We start from the raw sequence: 18,824 nt of genomic DNA on the forward strand, positions 1-18,824 counted from the left end.
AAAATTTCAATTTTGATCCCTTAACCTAAATCTTGCACACTGAACCTTAAATGTATACAACTGAGTAAATGCACTCACACCCCATCACTGGCATCATCCATATTAAAAATCAATTAGTTGATTAATTAATTCACCATGGTTTGCAGATGCTATGTCCCTTCAAAGATGTTAAAATGCATAGGGCCAACATTATTATTGTCTGTTTCCACCAACTAACTGGATTCCATGTATGTCATTAGGTTATATATAACTATCTGCATTCAATTGATACAATACCATATCAATTGCAATATTCAACTATTTTGGAGATTGTAAGTGTGACGAGTTATCTGATATTTTTATTCACGCAAGGATGATTTTTTTTTTCTTTCTGGATTTTATTTTGAAAACTGAAGGCAGGACCGGAAACGCTAAGCTATTCTGGTTAGCCACGTAATGCTAGCTCCTTTCTGCTGCCTTTCATCTTCCTCCCCAACCAAACACTGCTAAACACAAGAAGCTGCGTCTCCCCGGCTCGTAATAAGTCGTCGCTCCTGTTCCTGGTATTTGTTTAAGTAATGTAGAATGGCGTCGGCTTTTGGGAAGATTGTGGTCGGCACTTATGTGGAGATAAAGCGCAGTGATGGTAAGTTTCATCCTGTCGATTCTGTCCCCGTCGCACTGAGCAAGTTGTCCGGGGATCTTTGTTGCTGCGGTGCTGTTCAATACAGCAACCGCCGCTCCTCACTGCGGAGGGTGGCGCTCACGTTACCCGCTCGGAGAGGCTGTCAGGGCGGAGGGCTTCAACATGGCCAGAGCCTTTGAATGAGCCTCTATCTTTGTTAGCTAGCTGCAATGCGAATTCAACACACATTAGCCGTTAGCTCTTAATTCAAATCGTAAGAGCAAACGCGGGCAATGAGAAATCAACTAAGCTAAACTGAAAACGTCGCCAGCCTCGTACAACGCCACACAAATTATGTATTCTAACAAGTGATCGAGATTTCACATTAGCAAAGCTAGCGCAATTGCTAAGCAAGTTAGCTTAACGTCAGCTGCTTCGATGGAGAGCAACCTTCGTTGTGATTAGCTTAATAGCTAACGCTAGCTAATGTTACCAACCGGCTTTATTATATACTGAAGCTTAACAACGCTGGACTGAAACCAGACCCCGACCCAGGAAGTTTGCTGTTTGACATTATATTTCACCCTATTTAATCCATAAATTGAGCTAACTAAACGAAGGTTAGTTGTTATGGAAGACACGTCATTAAACGTCCTGTTAACATCCTGTGGCAACACCACAGACAGACGTATTTTTTGTATAATTTTATTTCATTTTATTCATTCAGATATCATTGAGATTTGCGATCTATTTTTTTTCATGAGAGACCTGGGAACAGGAAACATTCACAACCATACACACCACGAAGAGTTGATAAAAAAAAACTTAACACAGCAAGGACACAGTTACAAGAATCATGAAAAACATCAGATAACAAAGATGGGGAATATAAGACCCCAGTTGTAGGAGAATTTCCAGCTAATTTAATTTAAAATGGGCATTCAACCTGAACCCAGTTCTACCATCTTTACTGTGAGTGTCAAAGGTGATGTAGTTACTGGATCATGCACTGTACTATCCCCAAGTTATTAGTTACATTGGTTTTCTAGATAATGACTGATGATACTATTTATTGACCGTATAACCTTTCTTGGACAAGGTCGCCCCTTTTTAATAAATGAAAAGTAATTTTCCATAATGTAATCCCATACCAAGATAAGTATGACAAAAAGCCATAAAAGGTGTATGAAGTGACCATGGCAGCTCTGGGATTTCTACAGAGGTACTCCATACTGTAGTTTAACTATCCCCAAGAAGAAACTGGTATGACCGTAAACACACTGGAGTTTCACTTTATTTGAAGGGTAAACTGAGGAGTAGGCCCAGAAAGGGAGAGCTAGCTGTTTGTATATGACACTTGTGTGAATGTCTGCTTTATTCTACTAGTCCTGTGTCGTCAATGAGCATTGCTTGAGGGCAGGGCAGCCAAAAGATGACTGAGAAGCTTACGTCATTCCTGCCGGGCCTTCCTGAATCAGGCTACACCTAGTGAGAGTATTTTGACATAGTCGAATACTTGATTCAACAACGTACTTCAAAGTAAACAGTTTAAAAAGCATTTTAAGTGTATTTTTTAAATATTGCACTGGTTGATGTTCATTCTGTTCCTAATGCCATCATCCCAAATCCGGAGACCAGGGGGGGTGGGGGGGGGTTGATGTGAAGGAAATGCTCAGCAAGCCCAGGGAGGGAAGTGGTCCTGTCTGTCTGATTCCCTGCTGTCTGGTGTTGCATCCAGAGCAGGGATTGCCCTCACTCTGGGTGTGTGTGTGTGTGGGTGGGGGGGGGGGGGGGGGGGGGGTGATGATCAGATTCAAGCCAGATTCAGACTATTAGCCACCACCCCATCTGTTGTAGGCAGCTCACTTGATTCTGCCAGGACTCACTCTCGCTCCCTCTGCATCCCCCCCCCCCTTTCCCAGTCAGTCCTGATGAGAGCAAGATCTCAAAGAGAATAATCTTTTACTGTCCAATAGCTAACCTGCAGTCACTGCTTAGTCCTCATCGCAATGGAGTGTTTATCCACTTTTTAAATGTGATAATAGATTCCCTGTTTCATCTCTAAAATGTTGTTATTGAGCCTACATTTTTATGTGAAATATACTAGTTCCTTTTATATTCGCGTACTAGAGAGGCATGGGCCACCCACCTGCTATGTGCATCTGTGGGTGCATCTGTGACATTTATGGGTCCCTTAACTTTTGTAGGGAAACTGATGCTTTGGGGGCTTTGTTTGTTCCTCCGGCTTAACAGAGCTTGAAGCGCCCCTTTTTAGCCCCTTCAGCTCCTGGGAGGTGTCAGCGTACCCAATCAGCCAGGTTTTAGTATAAAAGTGGGACACAGAGGGACAGTGAATTCACTTACAGGATATCAGCAAATCATCTGCTGTCAGACACACCAGCATATGTGACTAAATATTTCAGCTCATTTGGATCTTGTTTGCTGAAATGTTTAATGATGGGATCATTAATTATTTGACAAAATGCAGATTTTTTTGAAAAATCACATTGGTTACAATCAACAATTCCTCTGCCTTTTAGGTAAATCTGTTTTTACTAAATATGCATTGTATCTATAGTTTGATTTTGGACTAATAATTGTCATTATTTAATAAATTTTATATGACGAATGTAGTCGCTTGAAGAAAAATGATATTCAACCTTTAATCAATCATCAAAAATAATCTTAAGTTTAGCATTGTCACGGTATTACACCCTGTGTGGAGGCAGTATGTTGCTCTTGCAGTAAAACAATGTTTTAGTGGTGATGAAGATCTTGCTTCTTTGGCTTCATCTCTTGGGGCCTCTGGCAGCAACAGATTAGAAAGGTGTGTTACAAGCCAATTGTTGTTTATCTGTTGTTGCGGTTTTGGTCTTCATTTTCAGGTTGTGTATTCATATTTGCATACTTCGACACACAGCTACCTTGTAAACCTGGTGATGTTTAGTTCAGTATTTGACTAGATGTCAACCATGATTTGTATTCAGGCCCATTATTGAGGTCATTATGTCATGACACGCTGGTTTCTATTTATAGCAGAGAAGAAGTTCTACACAAACAGGAGGCCACTTTGTGCTGGTTGATAACGACAGACATCTTGCTAAGTCAGCAGAGTTGGGAAGATTAACTGAGCCTCATGTAACATTTATTTGTGTCTAGCTGCTGGTTCACTGTTGTAATTTGATCCCTCTGTCATCTATCCTTTCCATAGATTGGACAAAACTACAATTTGTATACTTGAGGTTTGGACTTGCTTCAAATTGTATTTTTAAATTATCTTCACTTTTCCTGAAAATGTGGAACAAGGACAGTTTTCCACATACTGTAAGTGTAATGGAAGAAATTCTCACTGAGCTGCTGTAACTCTATTTCTGATCAGAGCAGTCCAGTCTCTATGAACCCACAGGCAGGATGTGGGAGCAAACTGAAACATTGACATAAACTAAGTTAGCCACACGTACCATTTTTTGTATTGCTAGCAGATAACTTTTAACAGGAAGCAGTAGTGATTTAGTGGGCCTTGTAAATCCTCTTGAGTGTTGCAGTGTCTATTGCAGCATGACGTGCTTTCAGTGCTCCTTAAGTAGAGATGTGACACCAAGAGCCACACGCCTGTTGTTCCAGTGGGTTTGTCTGCAACCTAGTTGATCACGGTTTGAAATTCAGATTTGAACTGGTATCATTTATAGCTGACTTTTTACAGCCCAGACCTTGCAGATGTCAGCACAGTAGTTACTGAAGTACACTAAAAGTTACAGGCACAGTTAGACATGTGACAAATCATAGATTTTTTTTTATAAATGGCTGGGGAAACATAATAAATGCAGGTCTCTTCATATAGGGCAAAATTATGATTAAGTATGAAAATGTTATGAAACAAATGATTAAGGCTCCACACTCACAGCCATTAGATCTCCATCCAACATCAGCACCTATCAAATAGTTTAGACTGGTGCTCTCCACACCTTGCACCAAAGAATGGATAATCTAGTGGAAGAATGCTGTTCATCCCATCACTAGAGTAAGAGACTGAGACAGTTGATGTCAAGTTGCACAACACCTTTTGGATATGTCACCCATAGGTTAAATAGCCCTTTAAAGTAAATGTAACAATTCTTCATTAAAATGTCTAAAAACGACTACACCTATGTTATTTTGTGGACTTGTGTACTTAAATGATCCAAAATGTTCAAACCCAGTGAAAACCCACATTTTAATCAAGGGAACGGGACGTTTCAATTTTTGATGTCTGGCCATCGGGCTGACAGCCAGCATTTATGGAAATCTCTGGCATGATACTGTTGAAATACTGATGAGAATGCTTTTGAGCCGATATTAATTTGCATCTTCAGCTGATAGAAATCTATTATTCAGAATGAGATAGGTCTACACTCTTAAGTCAAAATGTATTTTTTTTTCCCAGCTCCCCCTGTTTTAAGACGCTAGATTTTCTTTGCTGCATTTTGCCAGTGTAAAACCACTGTAAGGTAAATCAGTCAAATGTTAAGCAGTCGCGAACACTGAAAGCATCTTTGCTCCCTCTGTGTCAATGAATAATGGATACAGGAACATGGTGTTTCCCTGGATTGTGCTGGGAATTTACAGCTCACAGTCAGATCCTCATAGACAAAGATGGGAGGGCTGAGGATGTTCTTTACAGCTGGTGTTATTACACTGCAGACAGGGAGGCAGACAGAAGCACACTGAAGAAGCAGCAGCTGTGCTTGTCTCCGTTATCATTGATTTTCTCCAACAGGTCATTATCAAAGACCACGGTCAGAACTAAAACTTAAAACTAACCTTAGCATATTGTCTTTCTCTCATTTAAAACTGATACCTGTTTTTGTTTATATAAAATTATCCTTGTTATTAGTCAAACTTGAGAATGCAAATACTACAGGACCATTATTTCCTTACCCATAAACTGTTAAAAATATTGTTACCCTTTGTTCAACTTGACATCCAAAAGCTTACATCTTGTGGCAATCCCTGCAGCTATTTTATAAACTTGCTGGCACCCTTAAAGAGAGCGGGATGGGTTTTAGTAAGAACTACCTTCATTGCTTTCAAGTTATTCTGCCAATCTAATGTTTGCGTCTCCTCTCTATGATACTTCCACAGGACGTATACATCAGGCGATGGTGACCTCGCTGAATGAGGACAACGAGAGCGTCACAGTGGAGTGGATAGAAAATGGAGACACAAAAGGGAAAGAAGTAAGCCACCATTCACGATCACTCAAAACAGCAGTAGCAGCAGCCGGTTCCTTTATTGTCCAAAGCAATGAATAATGCATCCAGAGATATTCAGTAGCTGCAACTATTACACAACCAGTTTGCCTGTATGACAGTCCCACCAGACGTCAATTGACCGTCTATTATGAAGTTGTTATAGGTTATGTTCTGTTGTTCCAGTCTTTCGAACAGTGAAATAAATATTCAGTAAAATCAGTATCTTGTAATGTTAACATTAGATATTGATATGGTTGTTAATTTATTATCAATATTTAGGCTACAAAAGCTTGAATGCAAAAGTATTACATTATTTTACACTTTTTGGTATCAAAGACCCTTTTAGTCTCAAAGGGGGGCTTTTAAAGGTCTAACCAGTAATACACGCTCATGAACTACTAATGTGCTTATCTGTGGATAATATTGTATTTTGTCCAGTCCATATTAAAGTTATTTTATTGTGATTGTCCAACTAATGTTACAATGACTTAAGTTTTAACCTCTGCTACAGTCTGTCCCTCTACTAGTTTAAAGGCAAACGTTCCTCCGCAATTCAAAACTGCAGCTCCTGTTAAAACTGATCACCCCTGTTTTTAAATGTGTACACTTTTAAAACTGGTATATACATATAATTCAGCTTCTTTGAGGATAATCAGCAAATAAAATAAAAAAATTCTCTACAAATAATGACCGATATTGTGAATTAATCACAAATATAAAACACAAATCACAGGTTACTGCATAAGCTGTGATCCTACTTAAAGCCTTTGTTTACATATCACTTGGCAGAAGGGAACTATGTGCACTTCTGAAATGTTCAGTTTAGGGTTATTCACTACCTAGAGTTGGCCGAAAGTGTTTCTATATTGAAACTGTTGGTAATACATTTTGTTGTTACATTCATTAGCGTACATGTAATCAGATGACTTTAACATCAATGCCTCTCTGTTTCTGGACAGATTGACTTGGAGAGTATATTTGCACTTAACCTAGATGTGGCTCCCGATGAGGAGATTGCCCCTAGTCCAGAGACTCCACCCCCACCAACACCCACATGTCTGAAGATCAACAAAATTGCAAAGGTGAGTACCAATGCCCCACTTTATCTGTCAGCAACGGTAACAAATCCGTGCAAAATATGATTTTTATATTGTTTAAATAAGACCGTAACTCTTTTTCTTTTTGATTTGAGTATCTGGCTCCACATGAAAGCAAGAGGGCATCTAAAGTGCTCAGGCTTACTCGGGTAGTTATGTGGCTGCAGTTAGACCTTAATATAGAACCTGGATCCTTCAAGGTAACCAGCTAATTGGTCCTGTTCTGTACACTGTGTGAAGTACACAGTAGATTAGAGCAACTGCATATTACCACGTAATCACAGTGATTGTTTCGTTAAATATTGCAGTCATGATTCAACCTGTGGTATTGTATTATTTTCTTATGTTTTCAACATAGAGCATTTAAAGTCAAAACTGTGAGGTCATGTAAAATTAAATTATGTGGTTTAAGTATCAATTAAATCGGTTATTTTACTAATGTCGAGTTTAATTGGCCAAAAGTGGGGCTAGGCAAAAAAGCAAAAAAAGCAAAGCAACTTGCAAGTGCATTGAATTTGTGAGACCTCTGGGATGAATTTTGAACTATGAAGTTTTATTAAATTTAATTCAACAAAAAACAAACAAAGAAGACATTGGTTGTCACTCGCAAATAAACCGAACAAAGAAGAAGAAGACTTCAACAAAAAGATTCCATTATTGCTTGTTTTTTTTATAAATCTCACATTTTCTTTGCCCTAATCTCAGAAACATACATTAACTAATGTGCATTTAAATAACCCTCTAAACCTTTAGCCTGGTAGTTTATATACTCTATATGTATGTGTGCTACTCTTATGACTTTTGTAAAAGATACTTTAGGATTCATGCATGAGCTTTGTCTTTACATGCATTAGTATCAATGGAAGAGGTCTCTGTACTCTGCACTAATCTGATTCTCAGGGTTTGTCTATTTCTGTATCTCTACATAACAGAGGCACATAAGAAAAGGAATGTTTCCTCCTTCAGGTCCTGGGCAGGAATGAACTGTGTAACAGTGAAATTAGGAATAACTTTTCCCTAAACCTCTTGTCCTACAATATCTTACTGTGGCTTTGGTTTTCTCCTGCAGAACCGTCGGACGATAGCACCAAATAAGAATGACACTCCGTCCAAGGATAATAGAGGTTTGTTTGTTAAATTATTCTCATGATATTACTCATAAATAATAATATATATAAGTATTTTTTTTCTCCCCTTTGCATTGTCCAATCAGCACCTATGATCAGAGTCCAGGCCTGAACAGCTCCATATTTCAAAATTAACTCAGGGTCATAGAGCCACCTACTGACCAGCGTGAAAATGAAGTTGTTGTAACTCGACTGTGCATTGTCCTATCGGTAACAAAATCATCACCTATGATCAGAGTCCCGGCCTTAACAGCTCCATATGTCAAAACTAATTCAGGGTCATAGCGCCACCTACTGATTAGCTTTGAAACAGGATGTTTTTTTCAACTTCACTGCACATTGTCCAATCTGCCCCAAATAGCTTTTACAGAGTCAACTGTGGACAAAAACATTTTAAGTTGTTGTAAGTGTTGTTTTAGGAGCATATGAGTCAAACAGGCTTGTTCTTAATCTTTGTGGTTTTCGGTTTTCAGTGATTCCGACCCGGGCAAGACCCCAGCAGCCTCAGCAACCAGAGCCAGCGCCACCGCCTCCATCACAGCAGCCTGTGCTGCCCAATCAAGCTCAGACTCAACAGCAACTACAGAATGGTAACATCCTCAAAACAATAGTTTTTTTTAAATATTTTTTTTTTTTTTTTTTTTTATGAAGGATTGGATCATTTGACTCTAGGCCACCTGCAGAAACAAACATCACTTTTTTAATGTCTCGTGTTTTTGTTGACTACATGTTTATCACAGAGTCCTCACATCACCTGATATCCAGAAAGGAGTCTGGACAGCTTTGTATGTATCACCTGCATGTTTCCCCTGCCCTAAGTGCTTCATGGTGATTCTAATAGAGTACCCAATAGAATCTGAGAGTCATTTAGTCCTTAAGAGAAGATTGTACACCGAAAATGTCTGCCAGATACTATTCAGAGCTGTGGTGTGGTGGTGGAGTAGCACAACAAATCCATCCAGCAGACAGGCTTTCTGGGTATTAGACGAGGAGTAAAAAAAAAAAAAAGGTTTGTGCTGCTGTTTGACTGTGCTGTCTCTTATCAGTCTGATTTCTGCTGAGTCACACAAGCACATGTGGAAAAGCCTGTGGCACTCTGCGATGCTCCTCCAGGCTCAGATGGCAACAATGACCTTTTTCTTTGTCCTCCATTCCTTCCACATGCTCACTGTCATTTGATGAACTAAGAAGAGAAGGAGGGAAACACCATGTCCCCCCTCCTCATCCCCTCAGCTGCCCCTCCGCCTGCCTCTATAACTTAATAACCCTTAAGTAGTGACGTGCTGCCACCCTGTTGTAGAGCTGTGTCCCAGTGCTGACCCAGCTCATCTACTCCTCCCAGATTAGAGCAAATTATTAATCCCTCTGCTCTGGTAGTCTAGGCTCTCAGTGACTGGTGCCAGCAGGCTTTGGTCTGCCTTTGCAGAGGGAAGCTGGGCTGCCATGATTTATCAGATGACACTGATCGTTATGAACTCTTGAAGGGATAGTTCACCGAATAATGAAAGTGGGGGAAGTGTTTGAGTCCACAAACACTTCAGGAGTTTCAGGGGTAAACTTTGTTGCAGCAGAATCCAATATAATCGAAGTAACTGGCGACTTATACTTCAGACATAATAAAACAACAGAAAAAACTATTTTTGTTATTTTAGGCCTAAAAGTCACCTGGAAGTGGCTAAGCTAGTGAACGTAGCCACATGGTGTAGTTGTATGGAGGCATGTTATGATTTTGCTGTTTTATTACGTCTGAAGTATAAGTTGCTGGTTACTTTAATTGTATCGGATTTGGTTGCAAGAAAGTTTACCCATGAAACTCAAAAAGTTTTTTGTGGACTCAAACACATTTAATTTTTCGGTGAACTATCCCCTTAAGGAGTCAGAGAGGGCTTACTCACACGTTTGCTAACTTGTGTTTTCTTATTGAGGTGGTCACTGACCTGAATTAATACTAATCTCTGGGTGTTCTGTGCTGGGAAATTTGAAATAATCCTCTGGTTGAAAATTGTTCAATCAGCCATCAACCGTTGATGGCTGATTGAACAATTTTCTAAACTTCATTTAAAATAGAGCTTTTCACAAACTTGTCTGTTTATTGTCCCGGTGATGGATGACAAACGAGTCTTGTCTGCTGTCAGCTTTGCAGGTTTGTTGCAGTATAATAAAGATGGCTTGGCTTAGGAGTGGGCGATATATCGAATATACTCGATGTATCCCGGTTTGTACCACGTGTGATGTATAAAATGACTATCATGACCATCGAGTATAAATTGTCATGTGAATTAGAATTTGTAATGTAATTCTCTTTGAGCTTCAAACAAGGTCATTTACACCGTGTTTTAAGACAAAATGTCCGCTGTTATCTTCCAACAAGGTGTATTCAGGGACCGTCGGAAATGCTAACGTCCGCTAGCTTAGACACTTCCTGTGGACTTTTATGAATTTAACATTTGTACAGTGATTTAGAGGAGATTTCAAAATATTGAGATATATATCGTGTAGCCTAAATAAATAGAAGTGATGAATGAAGAGAGAGAGCAAAACAACATGCGCTCTGCATGGTTTGAACACATTGTAAAGGCCTTTTGTTTGTTATGTAGAGAAAACAGCTACTGTTATACTGGGGCCACTGTGTGCAAGACACTGCATCCTGGTCTGTGCTTGAATACTATCACTGTTCTACTTTAGTTGGAAATAGGCCAAGGTTTCCCCCTTCTGTTTGAGCGAAGGCCGCCTGAGAGAAAGGAAAGATGCAGTGAGAGAAAGATGCTGCTCAAGTCAAGTATGCAGATCGAGGAAAAAGAAGAAATGGATTGGAAGAGGCATGAGAGAGGAAGAGACATATCTTGAAAGAGAAGCTGATGGCATATTGGCAGTGAAAGGGAGCAGAGTTACAGTCTCTCTTGTCTTTATGGCAGCGAGGAGGAAGTCGAACTGTGTGAAAGAGGTGGAGAAACTGCAGGAGAAGAGAGAGAGGCGTCGGCTTCAGCAACAGGAGCTCAGGGAGAAGAGAGCTCAGGTACAACAATACCATTCAACTTTCTGAATTTATTTAATTAATCTTGATCATCAATCAGTCATGGTACTGAGATGATATCCTGAAAGACATTAGATGATTTTCTGATCAGTACATCTCCCTCTTGTCATTTTTGTTTCAGGAGGTGGATACGACGATTCCTAACTATGAGATCATGTACATGATCCGAGATTTCCGAGCCAGTCTAGACTACCGGCCACTGACCACATCAGATTTGGTGAGTAGACTGTTTCTTTTTTTTCTTTCTTGGTTGTTGCATGTTAGCCCTCAGTCACAAATAATTAAAAAGTCCTTCTCTGTTTCACCAGATTGAAGAGCACAGAATATGTGTTTGTGTGAGGAAACGTCCACTCAACAAAAAAGGTAAAGTCTTTTATCTTTGTGAGCAACTGTTACACGCCATATTTTATAAAAAATAAAAGTATTATTAAGTCTTTTTTTTTGCTGTTTTGCAGAATTGTCCATGAAGGATTTGGATGTGATCACCATCCCCAGTAAGGATGTGGTGATGGTGCATGAACCTAAACAAAAAGTGGACCTGACTCGCTACTTGGAAAACCAGACATTCCGCTTTGACTACGCTTTTGATGACAGCACCACCAACGAGATGGTTTACAGGTTTGTAACGACAAACGCGCCATTTCATGAGAACAAGCCATTTCATGTGCACTCGAGTAGTCAGTGTGATGAGGATAATGCATTGTTTTTAAAGAACTGATTTAATGACTAACATGTCTCGTGTTTGTGTGTAAAATGGTTCGATGTTATATCTTTGGCAGGAGGAGTAGTGAATGGATGTGTGCTCTGTGTTTCACTGCAGGTTCACTGCCAGACCTCTAGTGGAGACCATCTTTGAGAGAGGCATGGCCACTTGCTTCGCCTACGGACAGACGGGCAGCGGAAAAACACACGTGGGTTACATTCAAGGAAAAGCCAAAAAACACATTTCTTAAAACAGATGAAACCTAAATTTTCCTATGAGAGTTTGGAGGAATTTTATTTATAATTTCAAAATATCACCTCACTTATTTTCTCTGTGTTCTGTATTTTAGACGATGGGTGGAGATTTCTCTGGGAAGAACCAAGACTGCTCCAAAGGAATTTATGCGTTAGCTGGTAAGTCCGTGAACCATGTTTTCTCAAGTAATTTTTTGTGTTCTGATGATGTAATTTAGGTTAAATGTTTCGATCTGTCATCTCTTTTCTTGCAGCTCGGGATGTATTTCTCATGTTGAAGAAACCCAACTACAAGAAATTAGATCTACAAGTGTATGCGACCTTCTTTGAAATCTACAGTGGAAAGGCAAGTGATTATTATGATTTAATTCTGCTCACAAATTAAATATCGAAATACTATAAAGTAAAAATAGGATCACTGGCGGTTAGACCGATCATAGATTTAATACAATAATAACTGTACTACTAATGTATTCAATATTTTGGAATTATTCATATTGGTAATATTTAAAATTGAAATGTATTTATTTATTTATTATCGATTTATTTCCAAATCGCTCCTCTGCCGCTCTAACAGAGAGAGAGATGAGTTTTGCTCACTACTTAGTTGTAACTATTAATTCTACCGTAATAAATAATACTCACCATGTTGGGGTGTCAATCAGATAGTTACTGCATCACACATGGAAAAAACTGAAAAGATTTAGGAGGCACTGGATTTACACAACATTATCATGTGCTTAATATTAACAAGATATAATTTAAAATTATAGTCAATATCAGATAATCGCCACAGCACTTTATGTAATCATTAGTTTTTGTTGTTTTGCTGTGTGTACCTTTAGGTGTTTGACCTGCTGAATCGTAAAACTAAGCTGAGGGTGCTGGAGGATGGGAAACAGCAGGTGCAGGTTTTGGGGCTTCAGGAGAAGGACGTGAGGTGCACAGAGGACGTCCTGAAACTGATAGAAGTGGGAAACAGCTGCAGGTATGAAAACAGAAACTCAGGCAATCTAGTTGTTAGTGGTGCAATGTCACGACTCTGAATTTGTTATTTTTCACTAAATATTATTATGATCATATTTTTCTGGCTGCTGCACTTTTCTCTGCACCCTTGTTTGCCTTTTGTTCATCTTTATGTCTGATTGCTCTCTCTCCTAGAACATCAGGGCAGACGTCAGCCAACGCTCACTCATCTCGCAGCCACGCCGTATTCCAGATAATTCTTCGGAGGAAGGGCAAGATGCATGGCAAGTTCTCCCTCATCGACCTCGCAGGAAACGAGAGGGGCGCTGACACGTCGAGTGCCGACCGCCAGACGCGGCTGGAGGGAGCTGAGATTAACAAAAGCCTGCTGGCGCTGAAGGTCTGTAGGCGGGGAGGGGAGTAGCTCTCTTTGTAGAGACTTGAGCGTTTCACTTTATTTCATAATCACTCAATTGCTTTTTTAAAACACTCCCTTTCTTCATGATTCAGGAGTGCATCAGGGCTCTTGGCCGCAACAAGCCCCACACTCCATTTAGAGCCAGTAAGCTGACCCAGGTCCTTAGAGACTCCTTCATTGGGGAAAATTCACGCACATGCATGGTCAGTTCTCTTGTTTTTATAAATAACGTGTTGTCTCACCTCTGCCATACATGACATTCATCTTAATGATACTCTCTCTTTATCTCCACAGATTGCAACAATCTCTCCTGGTATGACATCCTGTGAAAATACACTCAACACACTACGCTACGCCAACAGGTGGGAATATGTTGATGTACCACAGTGATTTCAACAGTGCCTCTTTGCCACAGAAACCGATGGAAATTATGAAATTAGAGCTTTTATAATTCTGCTATAATCCCCAGTGGTTTTTGTGTAGATTAAAATTAGCTGTACAAATGTAACTGAGTTCCTCTACCTACCCTCAGTAGTTCTAACTCTCGTGTCCCCTCTCACTTCTCTTTTTCCTGCTTTGTTTCCCTCTCTTCTCTCCCGCCTTCTGCTCGTCTGTGGGCTGGTGCCGTTGTGTAGAGTGAAGGAGTTTGGGATTAGTCCGTCGGACATCCCCTTCTCCCAGGGCGGCCAGGGGAGCCGCTCTGACCTCTCGCCCACCAATACCTTTGAGTACGATGACTTTGCTGCTACCTCTCCCAGCAGGTCAAGAGCTCCCCAAAGAACAGCACAAAACACACACACACACACACACACACACACACACACACACACACAAAGCATGCGCTCCCTTCAGATTTTATCAATATGATACACGTCCATGATCTAATTTTCGCTGCTTTCATTCACTTCATCAGCAGTTCACTGTGGAAAACCTCCACTGTCGTCTCATCCTTCCTTTGCATGATGTGACATTTTTCATCCTTCTCCTTTGCTTTCATTTGTGTCTTTTTTAAAATCTTAAATAAGCTGTGGACATAACTGTTTTTTCACTGACTCCTGAAGAACAACACAACCATATGTCAATGTGGGTGTGTCCTTTATTTGTTCCGTGTGACATCATCAGTGGTGAGGCCTGATTGGTCGGGACATCTGTGAATATATACATTATAGTTCAAAACTGGACTTTGTGAGCTTATGGATGTAGCCACAGTTTTATGATTCCTTGATGACGTTCAGAGGCAAAGTTCAACACTGAATATCTTTCTTCTCATGCTTGCTTAGGTTGAATATTTATCTCAGCAAGGTAACACCACCAGATGACCCCGGCCAGAACACGCTCCTGTCAGTGTTACCTCGGGAGCTTGAGCTAACTGAAAAAATAATGTTTTACAAAGTAACATAGTTACTAATATCCTCAGCGTTTCCACTGCTCTCTCCTCCGTTCTCCCCAGGGAGAGGGAAAGCTTGTCGCAGCCTCTGGAGGTAAAATAATCTGCAACTCTGACCAATGTGGTCATAAGGCTACAGGCAGCAAGCAGTTTGCAAACTGATATGATTCAATGAAATGGTTCTACAGCCGGTAACCTGCGCAAGCAAGAAGATAAGGGCACACTGATACCTGGCCTGGGATCATCTGGGGTCACACGTCACTTTGTTTTTATAAATATTCCACCTATGCATGCACATAGTCGTTCAGTGAACACTCCCTCTGATGCTCAGGAAGAATGAAATAGAAAACTGTGAAGCCATTAAGTAAAAGTATCAAGCATGAGCTTTTGGGTCAAATGCTAAGCGGGTAATCCCTCTCACATGGTCCTGATTAATTACCACTGTACTTGCAGGTCAGGTCCAAGGTGCTAATATCTTATTAGCTGGGTGAGGCCTCATTAAACATGAGCTCAGTCTTTAGGTGGCATGTATTGGATTGAATTGTATTGTACAGGTGAACCAGACAATCTTCCCACAGTGTGTGGACAAAGAAATTATATAAACATTTACAGGACCAACAGTCATCTCTCCCCATGCATGATCTCACTGCTGTCATGATGCTGTCATCCTGTGCTATTCGTGAACGCTTTTGACCCGACCGTTAACGCCGCACCTCCAGATCAAACGGCAGCCACGCTCAGAGTGGGTCTGCGCCGCGGGAGACTCTGCCTGACCAGCTCATTGTCTTTTCTCTGCAGAGTCAAGGAGCTGACTGTGGACACCAACCAAGTGATGGAGGGTGGTCGACCCAACATCCATGCTGTCAATCAGCTGGATCTTTTAGATGAGCAGTGGCTGAGTATCTCGCCACAGAGAGACGACCTCAAACTGCTCTGTGAGCAGAATGTAAGTATTACGGGTATGGATCTAATCTTATATCAAGTTATATGAAACATCATATCACATATTAGTATACAGCAAATTCTAAATAAGTAATTCATGGACAATTGAGAATCGGAATTGACATTGTCAGTAATGTGCACTGGAATCCAGATGTGTTTGTCGGATGTTCAGTTTTTGTTGATAGTGAAGTCATGTGAACTCCTGTAAATGTTTTCCAGGAGGAGGAGGTGTCTCCCCAGCTATTTACCTTCCATGAGGCCGTGTCTCAGGTAGTGGAGATGGAGGATCAGGTCCTCGAGGACCACCGAGCTGTTTTCCAGGTAAGAGCACTGAAGAAAACTTACACTGAGGCCGCTTTCACACCTACCTTGTACGGTGTGAACTTTTCCACTTTTTAACTAAAACACCAGATGTGAAAGGTGCCCAGGACCATGGTCTGAACCAACAGACAACAGATTTGGCCCGAGGTGGTCTTGGTCCTGATAAAACAAAACCATGGTGCGGTTCGTTTGCAAAGTGAAAACATTTTATTTGATAGTTTGAACTTTCGCACCAATTGCAGGAAGTTGCGACAGCATTAAACAATAGAAGTGGAATATCATGTGCGAACGACATGGACGCTCATTTTGCGGGTAGTGGAACCATGATGATGAAGCAGGTCATTAATTTGAAGCAGGTCATTAATTTTCTCCATTCAAACAGAAAGACAAAATTTTAATGCCCTTCATTCAAAAACGTACAGAACACAATGTCTGAATTGACAACACACAGATGTCAGATGCACGCCCATCTAAAAACCAGTCAATACCAGGTATGGGTAGACGCAGCCCACGTAGGTGAGGATGACAAGACTAACCACATTTTGATAAAAGTCTTTAGTCTGCTCCCTAAATTACTCTGGGAGACTAAAACTTATCCAATCATTAAGGTAAACATGTAATTAAGATATAAAGCTTTTATGTGTGAAGACGCCCTAAATACTACAGCTCGCCTCTTTATGACTTTTTATGTCCATATATGAAGACAGTATATCCCATCTGCTTTTAGGTATGCAAATAAAGCTGGACTAACACAGCCATGTCTTACCATTAGTATTAATACATGCAGGATATTGCTCATTATTTTAGAAACTGTGTGTAACAAAGGCATTGTAGTTTTCATGTTCTCTCTCAATCAGCTCACACTGGTATCATTTGTAAAGGCTGTGCTAGTTAAGAAGTTGTTCTTCTGTGTTGCTGGTTGGATTTCATTAACTAATGAAGCACCTTTCTCTGTGAGCAGGAGTCGATCCGGTGGCTGGAGAATGAGAAGGAGCTGCTGGAGATGACAGAGGAGGTGGATTATGACGTTGAGTCGTACGCCACTCAGCTGGAGCAGATCCTAGACCAGAAAATAGAAATCCTCATCGAGCTCCGAGGTATGAGTCCAGTCGAGACACCATTTCGATTACGACCCACAAACACGAATCACTTCTGTTTTACAATGATGTCTCTTCCTCTCTTCGACAGATAAAGTGAAGTCATTCCGCTCTACTCTCCAGGAGGAGGAGCAGGCCAGTAAGCAGATCAATCCCAAGAGGCCACGTGCTCTTTAGTGACTGGAGGCCAAAGAGATTTAAGTGGCACATTCAGAAACGTAACCACTAGATGTTTGGCACAACTCGGGCTGTCAAGAGCAGCCGTGAAACAACATTAAAAAAAGGACTGTCTGATGTATCAACAGGCTCAAGGAATCTTATTTGTCATGATCCCTCTCCTCTAACAGAACTGGCTCCTCACTCAATATGGTCTTGTAAGAAAACTCGGGAAGGAAAATAGTTTTTCCTTCTTTTAGTAGATTTTTTTTCATGAAGAATGTTTTAGTTTCCTCTCCTTCTTAAATTATTTTCTTTTATACTTCTTTGTACTTTCTTTGAACAGAATCTTTTTTGACATGGCTAAAGAAGAGATCTCCATCAATCGTGTTTTTAAGGTTTACTGCAGTGAACCAGTATTTAATTAGTGGTTGTCCCTGGCTGACATGTCTGCATGTGCACTCAGTGATAGCGTTTGTACACCACTGTCCTAAGATTTCATGCTTTGACTCCTCAGTTGTAAAGACATATCTCATAAGCGATCTCTTCTTTCATTTCCTCCCTTCTGCAGTGTCGGGCTTCTTCCTATTTGTGTTTCCTTCCTTGTGTCCCTGAGGTTTTTTTTACATGTAGTACGCTTCAGTTTGTGCCATTGCATTCTATGTGGTAACTGACCTAAAATATTCTTACTTAATGTAAAACATGTTTTCCACCCCTGTTTAACACTTTGTTATAAAACTAAACTAGAAAAACCTGCTATTAATAAATGTATAGAGGCATAACATTGGTGATGTTGCTCAGTGTTTGCACCGGATGTAATGCTGGATGAAGTAATAAAAGATTCCTGTCTTTCATTTTAAAGGCTTTTTGGTCAGTTAATTATACAAATCTCAATACTGACTACTTCAGCGGCCATGTTTAAAGATGCGAGTCACAGTGTTCCTGCAGTCGAAGTTCATAAAACTTATTTGAAGCAAGATAACCCGGCAAATAACTAATGCAAGAAATTAACTAACTTCTCACAAAACTTTGTTTTGTCTCTACACTCAATAACACGGTGAATTACGTCATGCCGAATTAACCACGTAGAAATGAAGAAGGCCCAGTAGCTGCCTCGGACTGTCCCGGTGGGGGCTGTTGGGACCAGGTATTTGTGAATTACAGTTCAGCCTACATGTGTAGTCAAATCCTGACCACCTGTTACTTTGTTCTGGAGACAAACCAGAGCCTCCAGAACTCAGTCTCCCAGGGTGCTTCAACTTAACCCAGAGGTGTGAAAACTGACCATGGACACAACTTTCAACTACTATTGGTCACTCTAGGCCCCATGACCCATGAGGTCACCAGGCCAATATAAGCCCAGGGCCCCCTCTCTTCTGTCTCTTTCGACTCAGCTCCTTTCCACTCAACTCTCCAAGAGGAGATGTGTAGCTACCAGCTCACCTCTCTTTCTACTCAACCCCACGGGAGGAGAGGTGTAGCTTTCC

The 18,824-nt window shown here is 40.7% G+C and overlaps 1 protein-coding gene across 4 annotated transcripts; it reads left to right on the forward strand.

Moving 5' to 3' along the window:
• Positions 1-408: 408 nt before the first annotated feature.
• kif2a (kinesin family member 2A) lies at positions 409-18,198 on the forward strand. 4 transcript variants are annotated; one of them, XM_034594684.1, is made up of 22 exons: positions 413-625; positions 5,726-5,820; positions 6,795-6,917; positions 8,002-8,056; positions 8,533-8,649; positions 8,800-8,844; positions 10,975-11,075; positions 11,215-11,310; positions 11,402-11,456; positions 11,549-11,711; positions 11,914-12,004; positions 12,146-12,209; positions 12,305-12,396; positions 12,896-13,038; positions 13,212-13,416; positions 13,527-13,637; positions 13,729-13,796; positions 14,070-14,195; positions 15,620-15,767; positions 15,983-16,084; positions 17,046-17,181; positions 17,273-18,198. In XM_034594684.1, exons 1-22 carry the CDS (start codon positions 565-567, stop codon positions 17,356-17,358), a joined length of 2,283 nt encoding a protein of 760 aa, XP_034450575.1. In that variant the 5' UTR covers positions 413-564; the 3' UTR covers positions 17,359-18,198. The 4 variants fall into 4 exon arrangements, with proteins under 4 accessions (XP_034450578.1, XP_034450575.1, XP_034450577.1 ...); XM_034594686.1 differs by lacking the exon at positions 14,070-14,195; XM_034594685.1 differs by lacking the exon at positions 8,800-8,844.
• Positions 18,199-18,824: the final 626 nt, after the last annotated feature.

Source organism: Hippoglossus hippoglossus, chromosome 9 (assembly GCF_009819705.1).
Source record: "Hippoglossus hippoglossus isolate fHipHip1 chromosome 9, fHipHip1.pri, whole genome shotgun sequence".
NCBI lineage: Eukaryota > Metazoa > Chordata > Actinopteri > Pleuronectiformes > Pleuronectidae > Hippoglossus > Hippoglossus hippoglossus.

Excerpts from the sequence above, each read along its gene's own strand:
- kif2a (XM_034594684.1), top strand. The coding sequence starts at position 565 with ATGGCGTCGGCTTTTGGGAAGATTGTGGTCGGCACTTATGTGGAGATA. Across the intron at positions 8,650-8,799 it reads TCAACAGCAACTACAGAATG|AGTCCTCACATCACCTGATA; the intron begins GTAACATCCTCA and ends TGTTTATCACAG. Across the intron at positions 11,076-11,214 it reads TCAGGGAGAAGAGAGCTCAG|GAGGTGGATACGACGATTCC; the intron begins GTACAACAATAC and ends TTTTTGTTTCAG.